At 36.0% G+C, this 24,514-nt stretch overlaps 1 protein-coding gene across 5 annotated transcripts in view; it reads right to left on the reverse strand.

Annotated features, from left to right (window-relative positions):
• The window catches only part of Ada2a (Transcriptional adapter 2A), a 121,114-nt gene that overhangs the window by 61,538 nt on the left and 35,062 nt on the right, over positions 1–24,514 (reverse strand). For all 5 annotated transcript variants that reach the window (XM_090382116.1, XM_090382115.1, XM_090382114.1 and 2 more), the window contains 2 exons: positions 22,357–22,454; positions 17,101–17,157 (listed from right to left, as the gene is read on the reverse strand). In XM_090382116.1, the coding sequence (XP_090238242.1) occupies positions 17,101–17,157; positions 22,357–22,454 (155 nt within the window). The remainder of the gene's footprint in view (positions 1–17,100; positions 17,158–22,356; positions 22,455–24,514) is intronic.

Consider the following 24,514-nt stretch of genomic DNA (forward strand, 5'->3'; position numbering starts at 1 on the left):
AAATACTATGGCCAGAATAGGGATACGTTCCTACGTAAAGAAAATGAAAAGCTTTTTTTTTTTCGAACAAAGAAAAGTTTTATTAAATAAACAGTCAACTTACATACAAAGTGAAATCACATTTTAAAATATGAGGTTAAAGTTGATTGTTTATGCTTTTTTCCTCTTTCATTTAACAATTGCCTATACGGAGTTATTGCATTTAACACTGATCGCTTAACTATAACACTTCTTCCTAAGTCAGGATCATTTTCACTAAAAAAATTTAAAACGTTTTCAATATCATTTAAGCACCTTTTTAAATCTTTGGTTGTTAACACTTTTTCGGCAGGTACTTCTTTAACTTCGCCTTCACTATCTTTGTCTTCGTTGCTAACAAAGCTTTCTAAATCTTCCACTGAAAAACCATCATCTTCTGCATTCAATAAATTTCTAACATCCTCTTCATCGACATTTTCGAAACCTATTTGATTGAGCCATCTGGATAACTTCATTTCTAATTCTTGGATGTTATTTTCTTCTTCTAGTACAACTTCTGGCCATATTTTGCGCCAAACTCCATTTAAGCATTTCTTAGTGACTTCTTTCCAAGAACTATCAATGCTTTCTATTGCGTTTTTAATGGTGTAGTTTTTCCAAAAAGTTTTAACTGTCATTTCCTCTTTATCCTCTAGTTCAGTTAAATTGCTTAAAGTTCGACGCAGATAATAAGCTTTAAATGATGCTATTACTCCCTGATCCAATGGTTGAATCAGGGAAGTTGTGTTTGCTGGAAGAAACACAACTTTGACAGGAATGCATGTGTCCAACGTGTTAAGATCAGTAGGATGTCCCGGAGCATTGTCTAACAACAAAAGAGCTTTTTCTTCAAATTTGTTTTTTTGACAATACCGTTTTACTCCAGGACAAAAGTGGTTAAAAAACCAATCAGTAAATAACTCCTTGGTAACCCACGCTTTTCTATTTGCTTTCCATATTACAGGTAAATTCATTTTTATGTTACCTTTTAACGCCCTCGGATTTTCTGAATGGTAAACTAATAACAATTTTAATTTATAATCGCCAGAGGCATTTGATCCAAAGAGTAACGTTAAACGGTCTTTGGCTGCTTTGAACCCAGCAGCTGATTTTTCTTCAATAGAAATGAAGCTTTTTGTTGGTAGCCGTTTCCAGAACAAACCGCTTTCGTCAACATTGAACACCAAATTTGGTGGAAAATTTTCACGTTTAATTATTTCCTTTAGTTTTTCTGGAAACTTATTTGCAGCTTCAACATCTGCACTTGCAGCTTCTCCTGTTAATTTTACACTATGAATCCTGGCCCGTTTTTTAAATTTCTCGAACCAACCACGAGAAGCCCCAAAGGTTTCCGTAATTTCTTCAGTTTGTTTAGATTTCAGGTGATTAAACAAAAATGGAATATTTTTTTATGTTAAATGGGGCTTGAAATTGCGGACTTCGTTATATCGAGGCTTCGTTATCAGAGGTAACGTTAACCGAGGTATGCCTGTATTTAATTTTGAAGTTAGTATAATGGTACCACAAGTTTAGACAAATACACCAACCATTTAAATACACTGATTTAATGATAAAATAATACTGGACAGTATACTGAAATGATACAATAAAAACTGTAAAATAATAAATTTACAAAAACTGATTTACTTTACAACAAATAAAATTGAATTGATGAATTTAAAATGCATTAAAAATTATAAATTTAAAAGCGATAAAACACCATTGAAGTTTTCGGGGGCATCCGCCTCCTTTCTCAACAATAATGAAGTTCAAGCGACACGACCTTAAATATCAGGCTCACGGCACACGTGTCTGACCAGGCGCATGTTCAACACTCCTTTACGTGTGCTGGAACCGGAAATGGTCGTTGCCCTGTCTTCCCCACATACCATTCCCCACAATTCGGGCATTTGATCTCATATATGACCCCACTACTTTCAGACATGCTGTGTGCACCTCCCGGGTCAGAGATTGCACACAGTGGTGTCACAGGTCAAAGACCCCATTACTAGGGATTCTAGTAGTGGGATCGTATATGAGATCAAATGCCCGGATTGTGGGGGAGACAGGGCGACGACTTAAGGACCATCTGGGGGAACATATGAGAGCTATACAGACCGCAGAACTCAATAAGTCTGCCATAGCCGAGCACTATTGGGAGAAACAACATCAGGTATCCCCTGAGAATGCTGTCATCCTTGACTGGGCGCATAGATTCTGGGACCGCAAGTGGCTGGAGAGTTTGTGAATTGGATCATCTGGTAACAATAGTATGAATAGAGATAGGGGAAGTTCGGCTCCACCCCCTTTTGGAGGCTGTGATCCTTGCCAGAGACAAACGTTTTAATTAGCCACGCTCCCAGACCATTTCCGGTTCCAGCACACATGAAGAGAGTGTTGAATATGCGCCTGGTCAGGCACGTGTGCCGTGAGACTGATATTTAAGGTTGTGTCGCTTGAACTTCATTATTGTTGAGAAAGGAGGCAGATGCCCCCGAAAGCTTCAATGGTGTTTTATCGCTTTTAAATTGAGATACTCTAGCAATGTTGCTTCAGAGCCACGTGGGATGACGGTGAAGATGTCATTGATGTATCTGCACCAGTTGTAATAGGTACTGGTGGGTTCAGGAATATCTGTTCTTCCATGGCGATGTTGGCCATGACAGAACTAACAGGGGCACCCATGGCAGTGCCATGTAATCCTCAAAGGTACAGATATCGTCTGTGGACAGTGATGTTCTGTTTGGGTCATTCTCTAGGAGCCTCTTGGTGCAGTTTATAGTCTGTTAGACTGGGATCGATGTAAACAGGGACACTATATCAAATGATGCCATAACCTCATTGTCAGTACCTATTATATATAACCCACTTTACCTATTACAACATGGTGCAGATACATCGATGACATCTTCACCGTCATCTCATGTGGGTCTGAAGCAACATTGCTAGAGTATCTCAATTCCTTGTCAGTGTTCTTCCAGTTCACTCTAGAGTTAGAAGTAGATGGATCTCTCCCATTCTTGGATGTCCTAGTAAAATGCGTGGCCCACATTTAGAAATCTCAGTATACCATAAGCCAATGTGGTACGGACAGTTCAACTACAGATCCGGCCATGCCCTTAGCCATCTCAACAGCACTGCCCACACTCTGTTCTCAAGGGCTTGGAGCCACTCTAGCACAGATGAAGCTAGGTGCAACGAGATTTCCAGAGTGAGGGCAGACTTGATCAATTGTGGCTATTCAGCCCACATATTAGACAAGTGCTTATTACAAGCGCAGGAGCTCACAGTCCACCCGAGACTGCCATCAACTCAGGACAATGTGCCTACCGCCTACATTCCCTACTATCCAGGCATGTTGGGCCGGATCTCGAAAATCCTCCAAGAATACCACATAAAATGCATGCAGCCACCTGGTAGAAACTTACGTTCTCTAGTTTCCAATGTAAGGACTCCAGTCACCCCTCTCTTACGCAGTGGTGTAGTATATCGCATAGCCTGCAAAGATTGTGAAAGCTGCTACCTAGGAAAGACCTCGAGACATCTTCAAGTCCGCCTTGCAGAACACGACAGATCGATTTACCTTGCTGAGAGCAACCAATCCGCAATCGCAGAACACTTCTGGTTGACCCACCAATGACCTCAATCCCAAGTATGACTATGAAGTGATTGACCAGTCCCAACACTTTCGCCACCGCCTCTGGTTAGAGTCACTTAATACATTGTGTAATTCGAGAGCCATGAACTGCTGCAAAGACATGAGACTATACCCAATCTTGGAGACAACAGTTTTAAGTCTAGATAAGCACTGGAGGCAAAACTACACACGTCCATGCAGCAACAATGAACACCAGTTTAATGGTTGAATGGCCTACCACGTGTCCTCGCATGCCTCAACTGCACACACACACACAACTCTGTGTCCATTAATATAATTTTTTATCTCTAAAGTTTCCATTCTATTTGTTGATAAAGAGGCGGTTCAGCCTTGAAAGCTCTAAAGTATTTATAATTAAAGTTAGATTTTACTGGATATATACGTTATCATTATTTGCTTTATAAAATTGCTGAATTAATGGTGAATTTATGTGCACTTCAAGAACTTCACTGTACAGAGTGAAGTGAACAACATTCGCACTGCCTCCGGTCACTAGTTGATCAAAATACCTCCTAAAGAATTATATAAGTCTGGTCTGATGGACTTTCTAGAAGCCAAGCTTCAAAAACCATTTTAAAACTATAAAAAAATGTAAGGAATATTGGATCTCATGATGATGTACACATAACCTCAAAAGACTTGACTCATACTGCATTTTAGAAGAGAAGATGGGGTTTTCCAGAGCTTTGCTCTAGAGACCAAACATGAATTTCACCATATAATGAATCAACTACCACTAAGTGCTGAAAATGTTTAAAATGGTGAATCCCTGTTGCTACAGGGATTCACTATTCCTCTGTGTAATATGGATGCCACATCTTGACATGTCATGTCACACTTGAAACAGTCATGCACTATTTCTAATGCTGCACGGAGGTACACCCAAAGTTAAGAGCAGTCCACACTGGGGAGGTTCAAAAAGAGGATGAAGTGGTCACAGAACAGCCAAACTGCAGAAATTCCACATATGACTTAAAATGAGACTTGACTCTCAGTCTCGCTCCATCAACATTTTAGACTTCCAGGTAGCAGTCTGTGACAAGCCACAGGGGCCATGCAATAGTCATCTATAAAAAAAAAAACTGAGGCTTGTCACAGTTATCTTCAAAACTATTGCAGAAAAGAATACTATTTACCATATACAGGTAACCCTCGTATACCACGGTAGTTTGGTTCCTACAAAATCTCGTGTAATGTGAAACCGTGTTATATGGGACTAAGAACCAATACAAAAAGTGGGGTTATGTTCCAAAAGCTAACAAAAATACACCATTTTTTATAACTATTGGAAACTTAATTTTTATACTAGTAATAACTGAACAAACATCTTACCTTACAAACTGTGATACTTATATGTCAGATAATGTACATTCATTTAATTTTCTTCCTTTTCATCACTGCTAAGAAAAATCTCTTCTGCAGCATCCAGATTTTGTGTACCTTCTGCTCTCTTTAAAAGTTACAAACTGCACGTTTCGAAGTCACAACTTTTTATGGTCTCAAACAAGCACAAGTTCAATAGCACAGAACCTAACCCTGACCCAGGGATCTCCCAACAAAATACAGAGGATCCCTACTTTAAAGATATAAAGCACAAATTTAACTTTATTACCTTACCAATTAACAAAGTTAAATGATACATGAAAATCGGAAGAATATTTTTCAGTTAGTAAAATAAAAATAAATTTACGCTTACTTACAAACTTAATTAATATGTATTGTAATATGTCTACTAATTGATATTTCTGTTCACTGAAATATTTTTGGTTGTAAAATTTAAAACAGTAAAAATGATAAGCAATTAATAACAAAGAAGATGGCATGCACAAGTTGCAACAAACGCGATATGCACAGGTGAGATATGAAGTAATGAGTTTCTGAAAATTTATTTATGTTTTTTATATGATTGAATATTTCATGGAAGGGAAACACATTTCACCATAATAATGTGAAAAAAACCCCACAGAATTCCAGCTATCGGTACTATAGCAAATGCAAGAAGATTGGGTTTACTGCCTGATTACACTAACAGAAAAGACCAATAAACTGAAAACTGCAAATTGTTTTATGGTAGTAACCTCCAGAAATGTGCTTTGGAAAAATATCATGAAGGCTATAATGGCTAGCGAGTCAACAGCAGGGATTCACAAAAAGGAATGGAAACGTTGAAAATTACATCTAACATAATAGCAGGGTTTTCCCAGCACAAAAGCTCAAAAATACTGTGTTATGAGAGATTTCCTGCAATTCTCAAACTGTGTTAGAGTGAAAATGTATTATATAAGTACCGTGTTGTGCGAGGATTGCTGCTATTTATCAATCATGTTAGAGCGAAACCGTGGTGTAGAAGCACTGCTTTATATGGGGATTGCCTATACTAATAAACAATACTAAGAAGCAATTGAGGTTATACTCGAAGATGTGAATTTTACTGGAAGAGTCAGGTTTAAGTATTCCAAATCGGATTTTTTTCCTTTAATTCTATAATTATTTTATTTCATTTTATTTTTGTTGTTAAGGTATAATGGGTACTCAAGTAGAATTCCACCGATTCCAAGTATAATCTTAGTTGTTTCATTATTATGATCTATTAGTATGTGGTATAAGAGTGTTCTATGTTACAAAGAACACTAGTCTTGAAGACATAACCACATTCTGTATGTAATTTAAAAAAAAAAAAAACAAAAAAAAAAAACCTTTATAGAATTGGAACACCAGTTACTGTTCAACAATACAGATACGTTTTGCACAAAGGTTTTTTTTCTCTTTTCAGAAATGGAACTAATAATAAATTCAGCTGAAAAAATATTTACACTACAATGATGTTCAAAAAATAAAGTAATAATAACTGAAAATATAATCTGGTGGTAGCCTTGTGATTTATCTTTATAATTAAATGTTAATTTTATTATCTTTTTTGGGAATATAAGCAAAAGATTTCTAAAAGTTAAAATGTTAAAAAGAAGAAACTAAAGATGCTGATAACAACTGAGTCTCATCTACTTGGGAATAACCAAACACATGGGATTTTGATTACTACTTTATTTTACCTCAGTTTCTTACCATTATAATGGGTATCTTTTGATTTAACTCAGACATTATTTACAGGGGCAGATTTATGCAGAGATCCATAAAGCACTATCTGCCTCATACAGGTGCCTTTTTGCAAATCTTACTAAGTGGGCTGCCATCTGTGGACCCTTTCAAGAAGCTCGACATCTTTTCTTAGATGCTGTCTCTGTAATTGGACGCAGTATCCTTGGGGTATCCCAATTCTGATATCAGACAAATCCAAAAAGCAACCATTAATTGCAACCCTCTGCCTCCTGCCCTGCAGCCGTCCTGTAATCCATCTAAGAATTTTCCCTGTGATCACATGTTCCAGCTTATACAGTCCCTCATTTTGCTTTGCTAAAATCTGAATAAACAATGTTGAGATTATTTCCTACATACAGCTCATGAGTAACTATCTAAAAATAACTGATTAGATTAGTTAAACATGATATTCCCTTATCAAAACCATGTTGTGTATACTTCAGTGTTCTGTTTCTATTTAAGTGTCATTGTATTTCATTCTTTATCATTACCCCCATGATTTCTGTAGATATACTCCATGAGATGCTTAAGTCATGACCTTATCTGTTCATTCATCAGCAACGTCATGTAGGTTATCTAAGACTTTTCCAATCCCATCATGAAAGGATCCAATCTAATTTGTTTTCTTCTTTTTTGTATTCTGATATAAGAAAAGCTTATCCTGTTCTTTGCTCTGCAATGATTTCTCCTATTCAGGCTTTACCAATTTAACCTTTCTGTAGTACTGTTTCAACTGAACTTAGAGCTGTTACAGGTCTCAGTTAGGGTTGCCAGATGTACCCCATTTCAGGGTATACCACTTTTTTTTGGAATTATATTTCCAAGATAACCCCTTTTTAAAATTTGAAATGTGGTATCTGAAAAAAAGCGGAAATCATAAAACACCCTGTTTAGATGATTATTTAGGAAGATAGAATTAACTGATGATAAAGTTGTCATTGAAATGCACCTTTAAAGACTCAAAAAAAAACAGCATTCTATCATATTTACAAAGAGGGTTATAGAATATTTATGTTATGCTTACTTTGTAACCTTTTACATTCTACTTGACTTCTTTTTTATGTCATTGTAATGTTTTAAGGCTCAGGAAACAAACTTTTTTTATTTAAAATTCCCAATATCAATATCGATTTGCTGTATGAAGAATATGTTCTGTTGAAATCATTCCATAAAAATATTGAGACAAAAAACCTCAAAAATACCACAGAGATTTGGATAAAATTTTTATATACATACAAAGTACATAATACAGAAAAAATTATTAATTTTGTTTTTGCTTTGCCTCACTCAAATGCAATGAGTGAGCAAGTATTTAGCTTAATGTTTAATGCATGGAAAAGGATAGAAATAAAGTAGACCTAAAGAATGCTGAAGAACTGTTGGTGAAAACCAATCACAATATGTCATGCAAAGAATTTTATGCACATGCACTAAAAAAATGAAAAACTGTTAAAGAAAATTTGCTCAAATGAAAAGTATTGCTAGTTAAAGATTTTCTTTTTGATAAAATAAATCAGGTTTATTGAATATGTATTGTAAACAATTATGTAAAACATTTGATGTTAATATTTATAAAAGTTTCCTTTAGTGTTTATAACTCTTGAAATAAAATTTTCCAAATTAAAGCATAGGCTATAATTTGGTTAATTTTATTAAAATTTGACTAATTTTTCATTCTATGAATTTGTAAAAATCAACAAAATATAGAAATAAAATATTTGTTACTAAAATTGTTCATTTTTTTTTAAAGATATAATGCAAGTACATCAAAATGAGGAATGAATACCCCAAACATAAGCATGAGTACCTCAAGATCAAATTTTTAATCTGGTCACCCTAGTCTCAGTACCTTTCATCATTCTGTAAATTTCTCACACCATTTTTTTTCCTGCTCTATTCATCTAGATAGCTCTGTACTCATCCATCTCAGCATTCTCCTTGTACTAAATTTCCTCAATGGTATATATGTATTCATGGCTTCTGTAACTATTGCTTTAAAGATAGTTCATAACTCTAATGTATTCTCACCTTTGCTTTGCTATTTTCCCAACTGAGGATGGCTCTGTAGTGTCTTTAACTGTCATAGTCCCCTTTCCCAAAGGGTTGCTAAGGGCAGAGGATTAAAACCCAATCCTCTACCCTTAACAACTAAAACTTCTTTCTTCATTTCCAACTTTGACCTGCAAAATCACTTTCTGCTAAATTTTTTCTGTACTGACATCTTCTGGTTCATGGATGAGGGTCAAGTCTAGAACATTCTAGAATACACTGATGCTAATAGAAATAATAATTATTTAGTTTATTTTAAAATTTTGTCCCAATGGGGAAAATTTTTTTAAAATAAACTCCCATTAACTCCAATCAATAAGGGCCAAGTTGAAATTGCCAATAATAACATATTTACACTTGCTCACTCATTCCATCTGCATGTAACAACTCTCATCATAATCTTCTGAACTTCACATTACTCCTACTCCCATTATACTTTTGCATCAAAATATTTCACCCCATACATATATATTGGTATGTAAAAGTTCTGAATCTGGGAAAGTTTTGTCATACTCATATTGCTTTTGATAGAAGAAGCAATTTATAAATCATGAACTTATCATCCTTTAATTTGGTGACACCATGTTTCTGTTAGCTCTATTATGTCAGTGTTAGTTGTCCTAATCAAAGTTCAAATTCATTCATTCATTCATTTTATTAAAAATACACTCCAGACATTACTGTAGATGTGGTTAGAACCAAGTACCTTTGTACAGGTTACTATTCTGACATGCTTCTTGAAGTTATTTAAGCCAACTTCATGTTCATTTGTAGCATTGTATCTTTGGCACACCCTACAATCAATATTAGCTGATGTGGCTAAAAACAAGAACTCCTGAGATGGTGTAAGTGTTACTCTGATCTGTATCACAAGATAAACACATGTCCACATTATCCATTACTCCTAGCTGCAGTTTCTGTGAACTGTTAAGGTCTCCTCTGTAATACTGGCAAAGGTTCATGCACTCCTTTGTTTAAATGTATTCTATCTAAAATCTGACAATTTGTTGGTAATATTAATTGTTGCTCCTGGCAGACACACCATGGTTGTTGTTTACCTATCCTTATTACAAAAAAAATGTTAGTTCCCTTGACAATGGTATCTCCAAATAAAACTAAATCCTCTTGAACCAGAGCAAGATGCACTTGATTATCCTGTCCTGAAACTCCAAATCATGGGTATATCACTTGGCAGGTTGCTAGTCGAAGTAGTATACTATATACAGTAATAATAATAATAGTAACAGTAATAGTAATCGTGGCATGTGGTGCAAGAAAGCAAGCGTATAAGCTTATGTAGCATCAGCCAAAAAAAAAAAAAAATTAATTTCACACAACCATTCCCTCTAAATGTTTGTCCAGTTCCTCCTTAAATTTATTTAACCTATCAACTTCCACGATGACAGATGGAAGTTTGTTCCAGCAATTAACCATCTGATGGCTAAAGGCAAATTTCCGCACATCTCTTCTACAGCTGCCTTTCCTCAATTTGAATTTATGCCCCCTTAGGTTAGTAAACTGAACAAGTGGAAGAATCCAATCAGAATTCAGTGTGCTCAACCCATTCAGGGCCTTATATACCTCAATCAGATCACCTCACAGGTGCCTAGTCTCCAGCCACTGCAATTTGCAGAACGTAAGCCTCTCTTGGTAACAGAAGCCCTTCATTCCCCTCACCAATCTTGTTGCCCTTTTCTGTACACACTCAAGCAAATCTACATCCTTCCTAAAATGAGGCCTCCAGACCTGTACACAGTATTCAAGGGGGTGGCCTGACCATTGCCTTATACAGAGGGACAATCACCTCCTTTTCCCTGCTAGCAAAATTCCTATATATCAATGACAAAACCCCACGACTTGTCCTGGCAGCCTGTCTGCATTGCATTGCATCAACTCCAAGTGCTAGCCGAGTGGGTAAAGTACCTACCCGGCAACCCAAAGGTCGCGGGTTCGATTCCCGCCTCGGGCTTGGATCAAAGTACTGCAAAAACCTTGGGAGGTGCAATATGGCCACAGAAGCCGATGCGCCAACAACTACCAAATCAAAAAAAAAAAAAAAATCAAAAAAAAATAGCCTCACTGGCCCATAGGCTCAAAAGTTTTTTTATTAAATAAACATGTGAAATTTCAACATCATTAATTACATTTTTTTCATCTTCACTCCCATAATTTCTCATTGACACAAAGGGTTTTTCTTCTGTAAATATCGATGCAAAGTAACTGTTGAGTTCATCAGCAACTTCAGCTGGGATATCTAATACTATCCCATGGGTCCAATCTGGTTTGTTCTTCTCTTCTTTGCATTTATATATGTGAAGAATTCCTTATTCCCCCCCCCTTTGCTTTTTTTGACAGCGATTTCTCATCATCTGCCTTTACCAGCCTAACCTCTTCTGTGGCACTATTATGGATCAATTTGTAGCTGTTATAGGCTTCTGTACTTTTTATTGCTCTGTAACTTTTCTATGCTGTCTTTTTCTGCTCAAATAATCTGGCAACTTCATTATTCATCCAACTTGGAACCCTCCTCGTGGAGTATTTTTTAATGGTATATACGCAGGGGTGGAATTTCATGTTTGTAGGCCCTAGGCACTTTTATTTCAAAATGCGCTAAAAAATAGGGACAAATGTTTCTTCTATTTTAACACTTTGACTGCAAATCCCAGTTTCAACTATAATAAATGATAAACTACCTCAATTTATGGAGCGACCATCAACTGTGATTCTTATAGTTTCGAGAACAGTCACTAGATAGTGTATGCATATTGAACTGAAGCTCCTACAGTCGATTGCAAAGAAATATCACGCATAGGAATGGTTTTCAAAAACTGTATTTTTTTTTTTTTTAATTTTTCCCTTCTTTAGTAGGCCCTAGGCACTGTGCCTATGGTGTCTAATGGGAAATCTGGCACTGTATATACACATTCAAGGCTTCTGTGATTAATGTTTTAAAGGTATACCATAGTTAAATTGTATACGCTCTCTATGAGATATCTACCCAGTTAATGGAGGCCATGTAGCACTTTAAGCCATAATTTCCTTTCCTGAATTTATAACCCATTCCTTTGCCTTTAACTACTGCTACCTCTCTCTTCATCATCCACTGCAAAACTGGTGATCACTTCCTACTATTGGTTCCTGTATTGTCAGCATTATTATGTCATCTGGTTCATGGGTGATGAGGAGGTCTAGAGTAATCTTTTCCCTAGCACTTTCCCTGCATGTTGATACAAATAGCAATCATCTAGTTGATTTAAAAATTTTGTCCCCCATGTGGAATTTCCCTCCCATTTGCCCTAATCAATTAGAGGCAAATTAAAATCACCCATAATAAGACATTAACACTTACATGCCCATTCCATTTGCATGTAGAGGCTCTCATCATATTCACAATCACCTGGCCTGTAGATTACTCCTACTCTCATTATACCTTTGCTTCCAACTATCTCACACCAAACAGATCCTATATTAGCATGCAAAACATCTGAATCTGGGAAGGATTTCGTAGTGCTCAGGCTGCTATTGATAAGAAGCATGACCCCACCACCCCTTCTATATTCCCGATCCTTCCTAAATACATTATATATACTATACTGAAACTCGTCATCTCCTACCTCCGGGTGGCACCACGTTTCCGTAAGCCCTATTATGTAAGCGTTACTTGTCCTAACGAGCAGTTCAAATTCACTCATTTTATTGACGACACTTCTGATATTACTGTATAAACAATTAAGACTTAAGTGTTCTTGTATAATTTAACTACCCTGACATACCATTAAAGTTATTTAAGCTCGCTTCCCCGGTATTAGCTGCCTGCTCATTTGAAACGTTTCTGCTTGTAATGTCGAAGTTTGCTGATGATACAAAGGTTAGCAGGGTTGTTAATGACAGTAATGGCAGTGTGCTACTACAACAGGATCTAGAAAAGTTGGGCAGATGGGCTGAGAAGTGGCAACTGAAGTTTAACATTCAAAATGCAAAGTACTGCATATCGGTAGAATTAACCCCAAAAAAATGTACCAACTGTGTAGTACTGCACTTAGGGTGATAGAAAATGCAAAAGACCTGAGAGTAACTATGCAGTCAGATATGAAATTTTCAGAGCAGTGCAGACAGGCTGCCAGAGCAGGTCATGGAGTACTGTTAATGATATATACACAGAAATTTTGCTAGTAGGGAAAAGGAGGTGATTATCCCTTCGACAGGCAACGTCAGGCCACACCTTGAGTACTGTGTACAGGTCTGGAGGACTCATTTTAGGAAGGATGTAGAGTTGCTTGAGTAAGTACAGAGAAGGGCAAGAAGATTGGTGAGGGGAACGAAGGGTCCTCTTACCAAGAAAGGCTTAAATTCTGAAAATTGCAGCATCTAGAGACTAGGCACCTGCAAGGTAATCTGATTGAGGTGTATAAGGCCTTGAATGGGTTGAGCAGGCTCAATTCTGATGGGATTCTTCCTCTTGCTCAGATTACAAACGTGAGGAGGCATAAATTCAAATTGAGGAAAGAACAGTTATAGAATAGAGGTTCAGAAATTTGCCTTTAGCCAGCAGGTAGTTGATTGCTGAAACAAACTTCCATCTGTCATTGTGGAAGTTGATAGCTTAAATAAACTGAAGGAGGAACTGGACAAACGTTAAGAGAGAATGGATGTGTGAAACGTTTTTTTTTTTTTTTTTTATTTGGCTGATGTTACATAGGCTTGGTTTCTTGCATCACATGCCTTCTCTACTACTACTACCAATAATAATAATAATAATACTATCCCATTAGCATATACTACTGTATCAGGGTGAAGTTGTATACTTCAAATAGATTAACTAAATAAATAAAAGATGAAAAAGTTCTAAAAGTAGGGTGGGTTTCCCTACAAATGGTTTAAGAATCAAATACAGCATATTTGCATCAGTAAGCAGTGAACATGTTAAAATATGAATGCATGTGGAAAACTGTTAATGGAGAAACAGTCCAAGTAACAATGAAGAATCAAAATGAATCTTCAAAAAAAAAAAAATTGATATTGTGAAAGAATCTTTGTACACCCTATGAAGCAAATAAAATATTCAAATAGTTAAGCCCATTTGTAGAAATGTAAGGTAACGTAAATGATAAAATTTCAAAAGAGTACATTCAAGCTTATTTCAAAATTAGCTTTTTAGCTAATTTAAAAAACATTTAAAATATATTAAAAAAATGTTAAGTATATACATACATAACAGTTTTGTGTACTTTTTATAGTCTGTCTTTATAGACAAAAATAAATTCTAAATCACATTTTAGAAAATTATTCTCATCCTTAGTTAAAAAAAAAAAAAAAAAAAAAAAAGGAATAATTCAAAAAAATTTTGGCATACTCTCAGCTTTCAATTACAAAGCCATGAGCAAAATAAACTTTTCACAATGCAAGTGGCACTAAATTTCATAAAAATGAACATTCCATTTTATTTAAATGGAATGGGTTATTATTTAGTAGGCTTTCAGCAAAATTCCACACAGCTATTCTGCAATCACCCTTCCTAAATTTGAATTTGTGCCTTCAATGTATGTGGTCTGAGCAAGAGGAAGAATTTCATCAGCACTGAGCTTACTCAATTCAGTCAAAGCCTTAAACACCTCAATCACATCACCTCACAGGTTCGTGCCTAGTCTCCAGATGCTGCAATTTGCAGAACTGAAGCCTTTCTTGGTAAGCGCACATCCCTTTGTTCCCCTCACCAATCCCATTTCCCTTCTCTATACTTATTCCAGTAGCTCCACATCCATCCTAAAATGAGGCCTCCAGACCTGTATATAGTACCCAGGATGTGGGCTGATCATTGCATTATACAATGGGATAATCACCTTCTTATCGCTGCTAGAAAAAACAAGTTTATCATTGACAAAATCCAATGAGCTGTCCTGGCAGCCTGTTTGAAATGCTCAGAGAACTTCATATCTGACTACCCAATTACCCCCATTCTTTTTCATTTTCCACTATCCTGAATGTAGTACCAACAGTTGGTATGTTATTCTGGGGTTATGCTACTTATACGAAGAAATTCACATTTGTCAATGTTAGACTTCATTTGCCATTTCTCGCCCAATCTGCCTAATTTTTCTAGAACCGCTGCAATAGCATACCATCATTACTGCCATTAACAATCCTACCAAACTTTGCATCATCTGCAAATTTGGATATTAAGCCTGATATGCCTTCATCAATATCATTGAAAACATAGAAAACAACAATGGACCCAACATCGAACCCTAGGGAAATCCACTAATAATTAACTTGTGGAGAGCAGTGACCACTGATCATCATTCTGTCTTCTGCCACCATTCAACCATCCCTTTATCCATAGCAGCAACTAGCCCTTAATGCCACATTACTCCAATTTGTACAGCAGTCTTTTATGTGCAAAAGTATCAAAAGTTTTCCTGAAGTCCAAGTATATGATATCAAAATATTTTTTGCATCCAGTTTCATTGTGACACATTGTAATATTCAATCAAATTGGTCAGGCAGGATTTCCCCTTAATAAACCCATGCTGTGTCTGAACTTTAACTGAAGTCTTGTCTACGTGGTCTTGCAATGCTTCTTTAACCAGTGACTCCCTTATTTTCCCCAAAACAGAAGTTAAACTAACAGGTCTGTAATTATTCGTATCACCCTTTGATCCCCTTTTATGAATTGAGGATACATTTGCACATCTCCAGGCTGTGAGGATTTCCCTGAATCCAAGGACGCTCTCATAATTATGGCTTATGGTTTGCTTACTTCCTTCACTGTCTCCTTTAATATAATTGGATAGATCCTATCCACCCCAGCTGCCTTTCTTATGTTTAACTTCAACAAATTCTTTCACTTTCCTCAGTTATACAAAATAATTTAGCTCTGTATTAGAGTATGATAAATATCTGGCATCCACTTTCCTAAAGAATTCCTCATCCATGAATGTAGATGCAAAAATATTCATTCAGTTTGTTAGCAACCTGAGCAGGATCATCAATAGTTGAACCATCGATATTAGGTGGACAATTTAATTACCTTCCTTCTAGTGTTTACACAAGTAAAGAATTCTTTGCTGTTTTTCTTTGCATCTTTTACTAAAGATTTCTCATAATCTGCTTTTGCTTGCCTGACTTTACTTTACTTTGTTTTGAATTGATTATAGACTAGTTATATTTACCACAGGCTTCTGTGTCGCCTGATAATTTATATGCATCCCATGTATTTTTATTCTTTGTCATGAGTCTCATTAGTTTATCCAACTAATGTATAGGCCTAAATAGGCCTTCAAGGTATTTCTTTGTTGATATGAAAAGCCTAGTAGCTTCTATGATTAATTTCTTGAATACTTCCCATTTAGAATTTGCTGATGGTAACATCATCAGTTAGCCCACTGTAGAATTTAAAAACTTCTGGGACAACTGTAGTCAACTTTAAGAAGGCCAAAAACTTTTCTCTTTACCCTTGATGGTAGTTATATCTTTAAATCTCACATCAATACACTGTGATCACTGCCACTTAGTGGTTCTTTTATCTGAAGATTCTTAATGCATGAATAATTACTGCTGATAATGAGATTATTACTCCCTCTTGTTGCCTCTATAACATGCTGCTGTAGAAAACCATCATTGAATATATTCACAAACGTCTTGCTAGTGTGCAAGTGACTACAAGGTCGAGCCAATACCTGGAAAGTTAAAATCCCCTGTTATAAGACATTCTGATTTACAGGCCCACTCTATTTCTCTGTGCAGCTGTTCATTGTACTCATCAGAGTTATTAGACCTCTAATACACTCCTACTCTCAATTTTGCTTTTTCAGTGCTTATGGCACACCAACCTGACTCAACATTGCAGAGGCGACCCATGTCAACTGTGTAGCTATATCTAGGTGTATAATTATATACACCAAGATAGTGATGGTTCCTCTATATTTTTTCTTTAATCAGAAAATGCATATGTAAATATGCCAAGCATTATATACATAACAATTAGCTGATAATAAGTGAATTCTGAAAGGATAACATTCATATATCCAAATATCCTCTGAGATGTATTTTCCTACCAAATTATGAAAAAAATTAAGTGATTTGAATGGGTTTGGGGAGGGAGGAGGAGGGAAAGGAGGAGGAGGAATACTGAAGGAACACCAGTATTCTCTTTATAAATAACAATGTTCATTAGATAAATAGTTCTATTCATTACTTTAGCCATTCTGTTTTCTAGTTAGTAGTGTGTACAGAGAAAGAAAAACAAAAATTTACAAGGTACTTATACATTGACCACTTACTTCGACATACAAGAGGAGTAGCATGAATATCGGTGACAGGCTGTGGCTCAAGCATTACTAAAAAAGGAAATTTCTTTTAATCTTAATATTAACTAAAACATTAACTTGAACAAACCTTAAACAAAGCAAAAAAAGAGTCAAATGGAAATTTATTAATATACACAGGCTGTATGCCCTACTCAGAATATGAATTTGCTATGAGGATGAAATGCATATCATTGTAACTATAATTGTACACTGAGTGATCACTGAATTATGACCATCCCTATGAAAACTGAATGCGATCCGTTGACCACGTGAAGCACGAGAATGCACAGTTAGTCAACCTACGTAGCATAGGTAAGGTGTCAGTGGTTCAGTAGGTAGTAAAATGCTGAGTGTGATGGGTAAAAGGAAGGACTTGATAAAGGACAGATTGTGGGAGCTCAACGAGCTGGTGCCTCGATTTCCCAAATGGCTGAACTGGTGGGGTGTTCGAGAGCCGCCGTTGTTAAAGTGCACTAGGACTGTGTAGCATCAAAATGGTGAAACAACGACCCAATGGCAAAACTGCAAAGGTCAGCAAAAGGTTGATGTTAGAGGTGAGTGCCAGGTCTGACGACTCATACAGGTGAACAGGAGCAACACTGTTGAAGAATTAACTATCCAATACAACATGGGTCAACCCGAAACAATATCTGGCATGACCATGCACCGCACGCTCGCACATATAGGCTATACTAGCAGACAACCCCCTATGGCATACTCTCCTAACTAAAGTTGATCGGCGTAAAAGACTTGCCTGTTGCAAAGAGCATGCAAGTTGGACATTAGAAGACTGGAAGAAGGTGTGTTGGTCGGATGAGTAATGTTATTTATTCCACACTGTGGATGGTCATGTATGGATTTGGCATCGATAACATGAGGCTCTTCATCCATCATGCATGGTATCAAAAGTGCTGGCCAGTGGAGGCAGTTGTATGGTGTGGGGCATGTTTCACTGGCAGGAACTTGGACCCCTGGTGCATGTGGAACAACATATCACTGGTCTCTGCTATCGTCAACTGCTTGCTGACTGTGTACACCCTGCTATTTTACTGAATGCTGATGGTGTCTTCCAAGATGACAATGCGGCGAGCCATCAGGCACTTGATGTGCAGGAATGCTTTGAGGAACACAGTTCTGACTTCCAGCATATCGACTGGCCTCCAAACTCCCCCAATATCAATCACATAGAGAACTTATGGGACACTATGGAAAGGCATATCAGGCTCTGGATACACCAATCACTCCATACTTGCATTGCTGACCACATTACACACAGCTTGGTTGGCCATACCTCCCGAATGCTTCCGACATCTTGTTGAATCAATGCCACGTCGGATAGATGCTGTACTGAGGGCAAAAGGAGGACCTACAAAGTATTAGGTAGGTGGTCATAATTCAGTGATCACTCAGTGTATATCATAATAATTAACACTGCTCTGCATGGCTTTGGATGTTTGTAAACTAACAGTTGTTTTTAACTCAGTTTTTCATGCTGATTTCAGCATAAAAATATGTACTATTTTTTCAGACATTACTTAAGCTGATGTCACAAGTTGTATTATTGAATATATTAAGTTAGGAGTAAATTCTGGGAATCTGTAAACTAAACTGTTATACACATGTTGACAAACATGTGTATATACATCATAACAGAAACAGAGACCCTTGTTTATTGTTGTGGCTCCTACGGCTTTGGCTGCCGACCCTATGAAGAAGTAGTTAAAGCTTTAGGACCCACTACTTTAGGTAACATTGTTATCTTCATTATTATTTCTATTTTGTTTTTTATATTAATCAATTTATGGCCTTCCTTACTGGCCTTCTCAATCCACCTTACTGGCCTTCTCAATTTTTCCATGGTAATCACAATTGACAGGTCAACATCCCTTCCTTATACACTAAATATAAACATTTGTCTATATATATATATATATATATATATATATATATATATATACACAGAGAGAGAGAGAGAATCGGATCTAACAGGCAGAAAATTGAGTAGGGGTGCCAAAAAATAAAATAATTTACTTAAGAGTGCCATTATTAAAAAAAAAGGTCGAAAACCACTGAACTAGTAGAATATATAAAATCTTGATTTCTCGCATCACGTGATAATGAAAAACCACGATTACTACTGGTTGGGTAAGAGAAGGGGGTGCCACTGAAATCTGAAAAGCTGCTTAAGGGTGCCGCAAATATAAAAAGTTGGGAAACACTGAGATAACCTGCTGATTCCATGCCCTCCACTTATATTGGAGAATGTAGCAGCAGGGAGTGCCAAAATGAAGCTTCTGAAGATGAAACCGAAGTCTACACACCTGGAAACACTGAGTCTAGCCCTCAACTGTTTCCACAGCATGAACTCAATGATCTGGTAAGAAATTTAAATTTACCAAATGAATCTGCAGAACTGCTTGCTTCTAGACTTATGTCAAAAAAATCTAACACATGGGATGACTTTCTCATGGCTCAGACACAGAGAACAAGAACTAGTCCACTATTTTTCTGAGGATAATTCTATAGTTTAGTGAAGTACTATAAATGATTTAATAAACTGTTTAGGAATTAGTTAAATTCCTACACAGTGGAGACTTTTTATTGACTCATTAGAGAGGGGTCTCAAAGGGGGTGTTGCTCCACAATGGAAATAAATAGGAGTCAATTCCAGTAGTTCACTCTGTGCATTTGAAAGAAACATATGGAAACTTGACAAAGTTATTAACAAATATTAAGTTTGAAGAACGTGGTTGGTTGGTCTGTGCTGACTTTAAAATGATAGGCATGTTTCTTGGACAGAAATCTGGCTACACAAAAATGCCTTACTTTTCATGTGAATAAAACAGTCAGGCAAGGAGTAAGCAATGGAATGTCAAGGTTTAGCCAAAGGGGGGGCCATTTATTGGCTGGATCAAAGAATATAGTTTATAAACCACAGGTAGACCCCAGAACTGTCCTCCTTTCACCCCTGCACATCAAACTGGGTTTGATTAAAATAGTTTGTGAAAGCTTCACCTCAGGAAGGTCCCTGCTTCAACTACCTTTGTACTAAATTCCAATCAATCACCCAAGAGAAACAAAAACAAAGTTTTTTTGTTGGACTTAAATTCACAAACTGATAAGGGAGCGAAAATTTGAGCAAACTATGAACAAAACAAGAAAAACAAGCATAGATTAGCTTCAGGTCCATTGTTGAGAATTTCTTAGGGAATAACAAGGATTCAGACTACAAGAACATAGTTGAAAATAGTTTGGCAAACTTTAAGAAGCTGGGCTGCAACAAGGGTGTTAAGATACATTTTTTACACTCCCACATAGAGATTTTCACTTATATGAAAATCTCAGTGTAGCACTAACACTCTGTAGATGAAAATCTACAAAGTGTTAGTGCCACATCAAGAGGAGAGAGATTTCACCAGGACATTAAAAACATGGAGATGAAGTACCAGGGGAGGTGGAATATCAACATGACAGCTGACTATTGCTGGTGATGCTGAAGAGGGACTGAGTAGAAGGATCAGCAAGAAAATCAAAGAAACACAAATTTGACCCATCTTAGATCAGTTTTTAAAATGAGAGGTGAGTGTGTTTAGTGGACTTTTTACCACAGTGCCCTTTTTAACAGTATTTTCAACAATGCATTTAAATATAAAAGTTTGGCAAAAAAGCATCTTGTTATAATTTCAGTGCACAAATTCTGCTAAAATGAATAAAAATTTGTGAAAAATCAAATTTTCTTTTGTGATATTTGAAGAAATCTGATGTGATGGAAGTCATTTTTGAAATCAGCAGTGAAAAATGATTCAGAAACACCCTTTTCTAAGAAAATATTAGTGAATTTTTTCAAAATGCAACGTAGTGTAATTATTTTTTTGTCAATATATATATATATATTTTTTTTTTTTTCCAGAAAAATGAAATAAAATGGAACACTCAGAATCAAGACAAATATACGAAAACTTTAATTTTAATTTATTATCTTTTAACTGCCTAGAGAACAAGAAAGGGTGGGGGGGGGGATTGAAACATGGGGTTGCATTGCTTTCCTAAATTTCAGTAATTATATTAACAGACTGGTCCACATTTAAATTTCCAATGCATTCAGTGCACAGTACAGTTTAAAAGCAATATATTTGCAATATTAAAACTTTACTCAAAATATATTTAGCTTAGAAACAACAAATTTGTAAACTATGGTATTTCCGAGTTAATCTTGGAGAAAAAAAGCAACTTTCTTTAAAAAAGGGACAAGCATCAAAAAAATTAAATAACAAAAGCATCTATAGTGTATAATTATAAGGTTAACATATTTAACTGATGTGAATATTTAATTGTGGTACACTATATAATTCCTAAAATTGAATGAATGAGGGAGATGTATTCTTAAGAACTGATAAGAGAGACAAAATCAGTGGGCATAATTTTAAAATCTTAGGGAGTAAAAGAAGACTGGATCTCTCTTAAGGTTTACCTTTGGGTAATATGTTTAAGACTACTAGAACAAATTACCTCCCATAGTAGCTGATATGAAGAGGTTGATAAATGTAAAGACAGAACTGAATAGTCACTCTCTGGTATCATATTGGAAGAGATTGAAAAAGTTTTTTTGGCATATTACAGAAAAAGTCTGCTTCATTGCATCACTTGGCCACTCTAATACTAATAACCCTGAACATGTTTAATTAAACATATATTCAAATGAGATCACAAATAGTTTTCATTAGTAATGAAGAACACCTGACAGCAATTTACATGAATAAAATATTTATAGCTAGTAGAAATGAAATTATAAGGAAGAACAAATCTGAAGCATACGAAGTACATGTAAAAAATTATATATGTGACAATAATAGAAAGTTTTTAGTTATTTGTAATAGTGTCCATATACAATGTACAGATTGACACTTATTTATTTAAAATTTAAAACTTTTGTTTAAGTCAGGAAGGCTGATATTTGCAGACTATATGGTAATAAAATTTACATTTTTAACACAATTTCTTCCTTTTGTGCATATGATTTTTCCTATTTAAGTAAAATGTGAGTTTAAACACTACATTCAGCTTTCTTTCTAGTTTGGTTTTAATTCTTTTTATATAAATAACTGTCAAATAAAATTATGTAATCATATATTTTATGTAAAAAGAATGGGCTAAAATTAGATGAATAATAACATTAGCTGCACAATACAGAAGTAATTTATCATAATAACTCTAAAACATTACACTCACTTGGAAAAGGTGACCTTGGATTGCATACATAATGATTCAAATAATGTATCCTGCACTCTTCTCTACTTTTTGTTTTCATCTGGCTAGAAATATCCACCCTAAATAGATTGTTTTATTAAAAAAAAAGAAAGGCTGTAGCTCATGCAAGGTACCAATATATTTTTACATCCTAATGGCTTTAAAAATATTCAGCCTAATATTATAGGATGATTCAAAAGTGATGCATTCCATAGCATATTTTTATTTCAGTTTTATTTCAGTGATTATCACTTATATAATTATAACAAAAGTTACAAAATGCTGAAAGCGTGCTGTGCCTTCTTGAATGAAAGCACAAACTTATTTTGCCTCCTCAATGATTAATGTTGAGAGAAATGGACCGTAATCTGTCATGCTGGTCCAGGGCAGATTGGCAGATCGACCGTATTCAGCAGTCTGGGGCTTGAACCCCGGTCTACTCAAATAGTGTGTGCTATTGCATTCTTGCTCTTGCCCACTCAGCTAAGGAGGCCCTACTATGTGAATACAAATAAGAAAATTAATAAGACTGGACCTGTGTATAACGTATGTGGGAAAGTCTTAGATAGATCAGTTGAGGTTCCTGATGAATTGAAGATATTTTGCATCAGAAAAAGGGTCCTGGAACAAGATTATAAGTGCCAGACACAGAATTTTTAACTCCTGCAAACGGATAAGTTCTTTGGAAATTTTTACTGTCTTCTTGATTAATTAACATATTAAATTGACGTCCTAATCTTTTCTGTGATACTATTATAGTTGATGAGTAGTTATGACTCACTACTCTTACCGCTATTGTATTGTGTTTTGGCATGAATATCATAGCATGTAACCAGTAGTGCAGAGGAATAGTAGGGTTTTAATTGTGATAAATAAGTAGCTAGAAGGTTCTAATCACTTGTTAGGCATATATCTTTTTGTGTTTAGCTAAATATAACTAATTTAACATTGGGATCATTACACTATAGTGTAACGTATATCTCGAACTTGATAGCATAAGGTATAACATAAAACTTGATAGCGTAAGGTATAACGTAAAACTTGATAGTGTAAGGTATAACGTAAAACTAGATAGCGTAAGGTATAACGTAAAACTAGATAGCATAAGGTATAACGTAAAACTAGATAGCGTAAAGTATAACGTAAAACTAGATAGCATAATACGTATCACTGCATTTAGCAATTTATTAGCTTAGTGTAGCATTGTCAATTAATAAATTCAATTTATTAATCTTATTAATTTTCATTGCTAATCAATTAAATTATATTTAAAAGGAATTCATGCCCCAGACTAGAGCAGCCGAGCAATGGGTACAAAGTAGCAGGAGTGCTGTCGCTTGAGGGAGAACTGAAGGGGGAGGACGATTCTCCAAAGCATCACAGCCTAAAAAATGTGCAACTTGTGAAATGTTTGCAGATCTTTCGGGAACAGGACATGATCTAGCCAAGGAGGATGTCTTTGTGTTTGCTAGGTGCAGAGAGTGTGAAGAAATTAGGCACCAACTCAGCTTTCTGATGGGTGTTTATGAGACTTTGAAGAGTAAGTAGATGCCCTTGAAGGAATTAAAATGGGAGCCAATCACACTCTCAGCTGTCCAACTCAATGCCAGAGCTCACTTTTGTGCATCACGTAACACAGTGACAATCTCCAGACCAGAATGTGCTGTTCCCACAGGAGCTAGTTATTGTCGGTGGCTCTACTGTCAAGGAAATGAGAAATATATTGTGCAAAAAGGATAGGTGGAATAGGACCAGGGTATGTCTGCCAGGAACAAAAGTTGTTGACGTTGCAGATATCTTTTAAGGGCGCAAAAGGTGATATCACTGTACACGGTAACACTAATGACATTAAGAGTAGGAGATCTGTGGACTTACTTAACAAGTACAGATCAACGTTGAAAAAAATTTCCTAGTTAGGCCTAAATTTGAAAGTGTCTACAATTCTGCTCAGGCATGATAGGAGGGAGTATATGATGAGAGCCTTGTCAATCAATTAAGCCATGGATAGAATTGTGCAAGGCACTTGTGGTAAAATTTTTCTCCGCATGATCTGCGCTTATTAACAGGAGAGACTGCTTGTTGTTAGTTATTTTGTTTTTAGGAGCATTAGCAACTAAGGCCATATTGCTCCGAGATATGC

Source organism: Mastigoproctus giganteus, chromosome 9 (genome assembly GCF_048544385.1).
Source record: "Mastigoproctus giganteus isolate SK-2022 chromosome 9, ASM4854438v1, whole genome shotgun sequence".
Taxonomy (NCBI): domain Eukaryota; kingdom Metazoa; phylum Arthropoda; class Arachnida; order Uropygi; family Thelyphonidae; genus Mastigoproctus; species Mastigoproctus giganteus.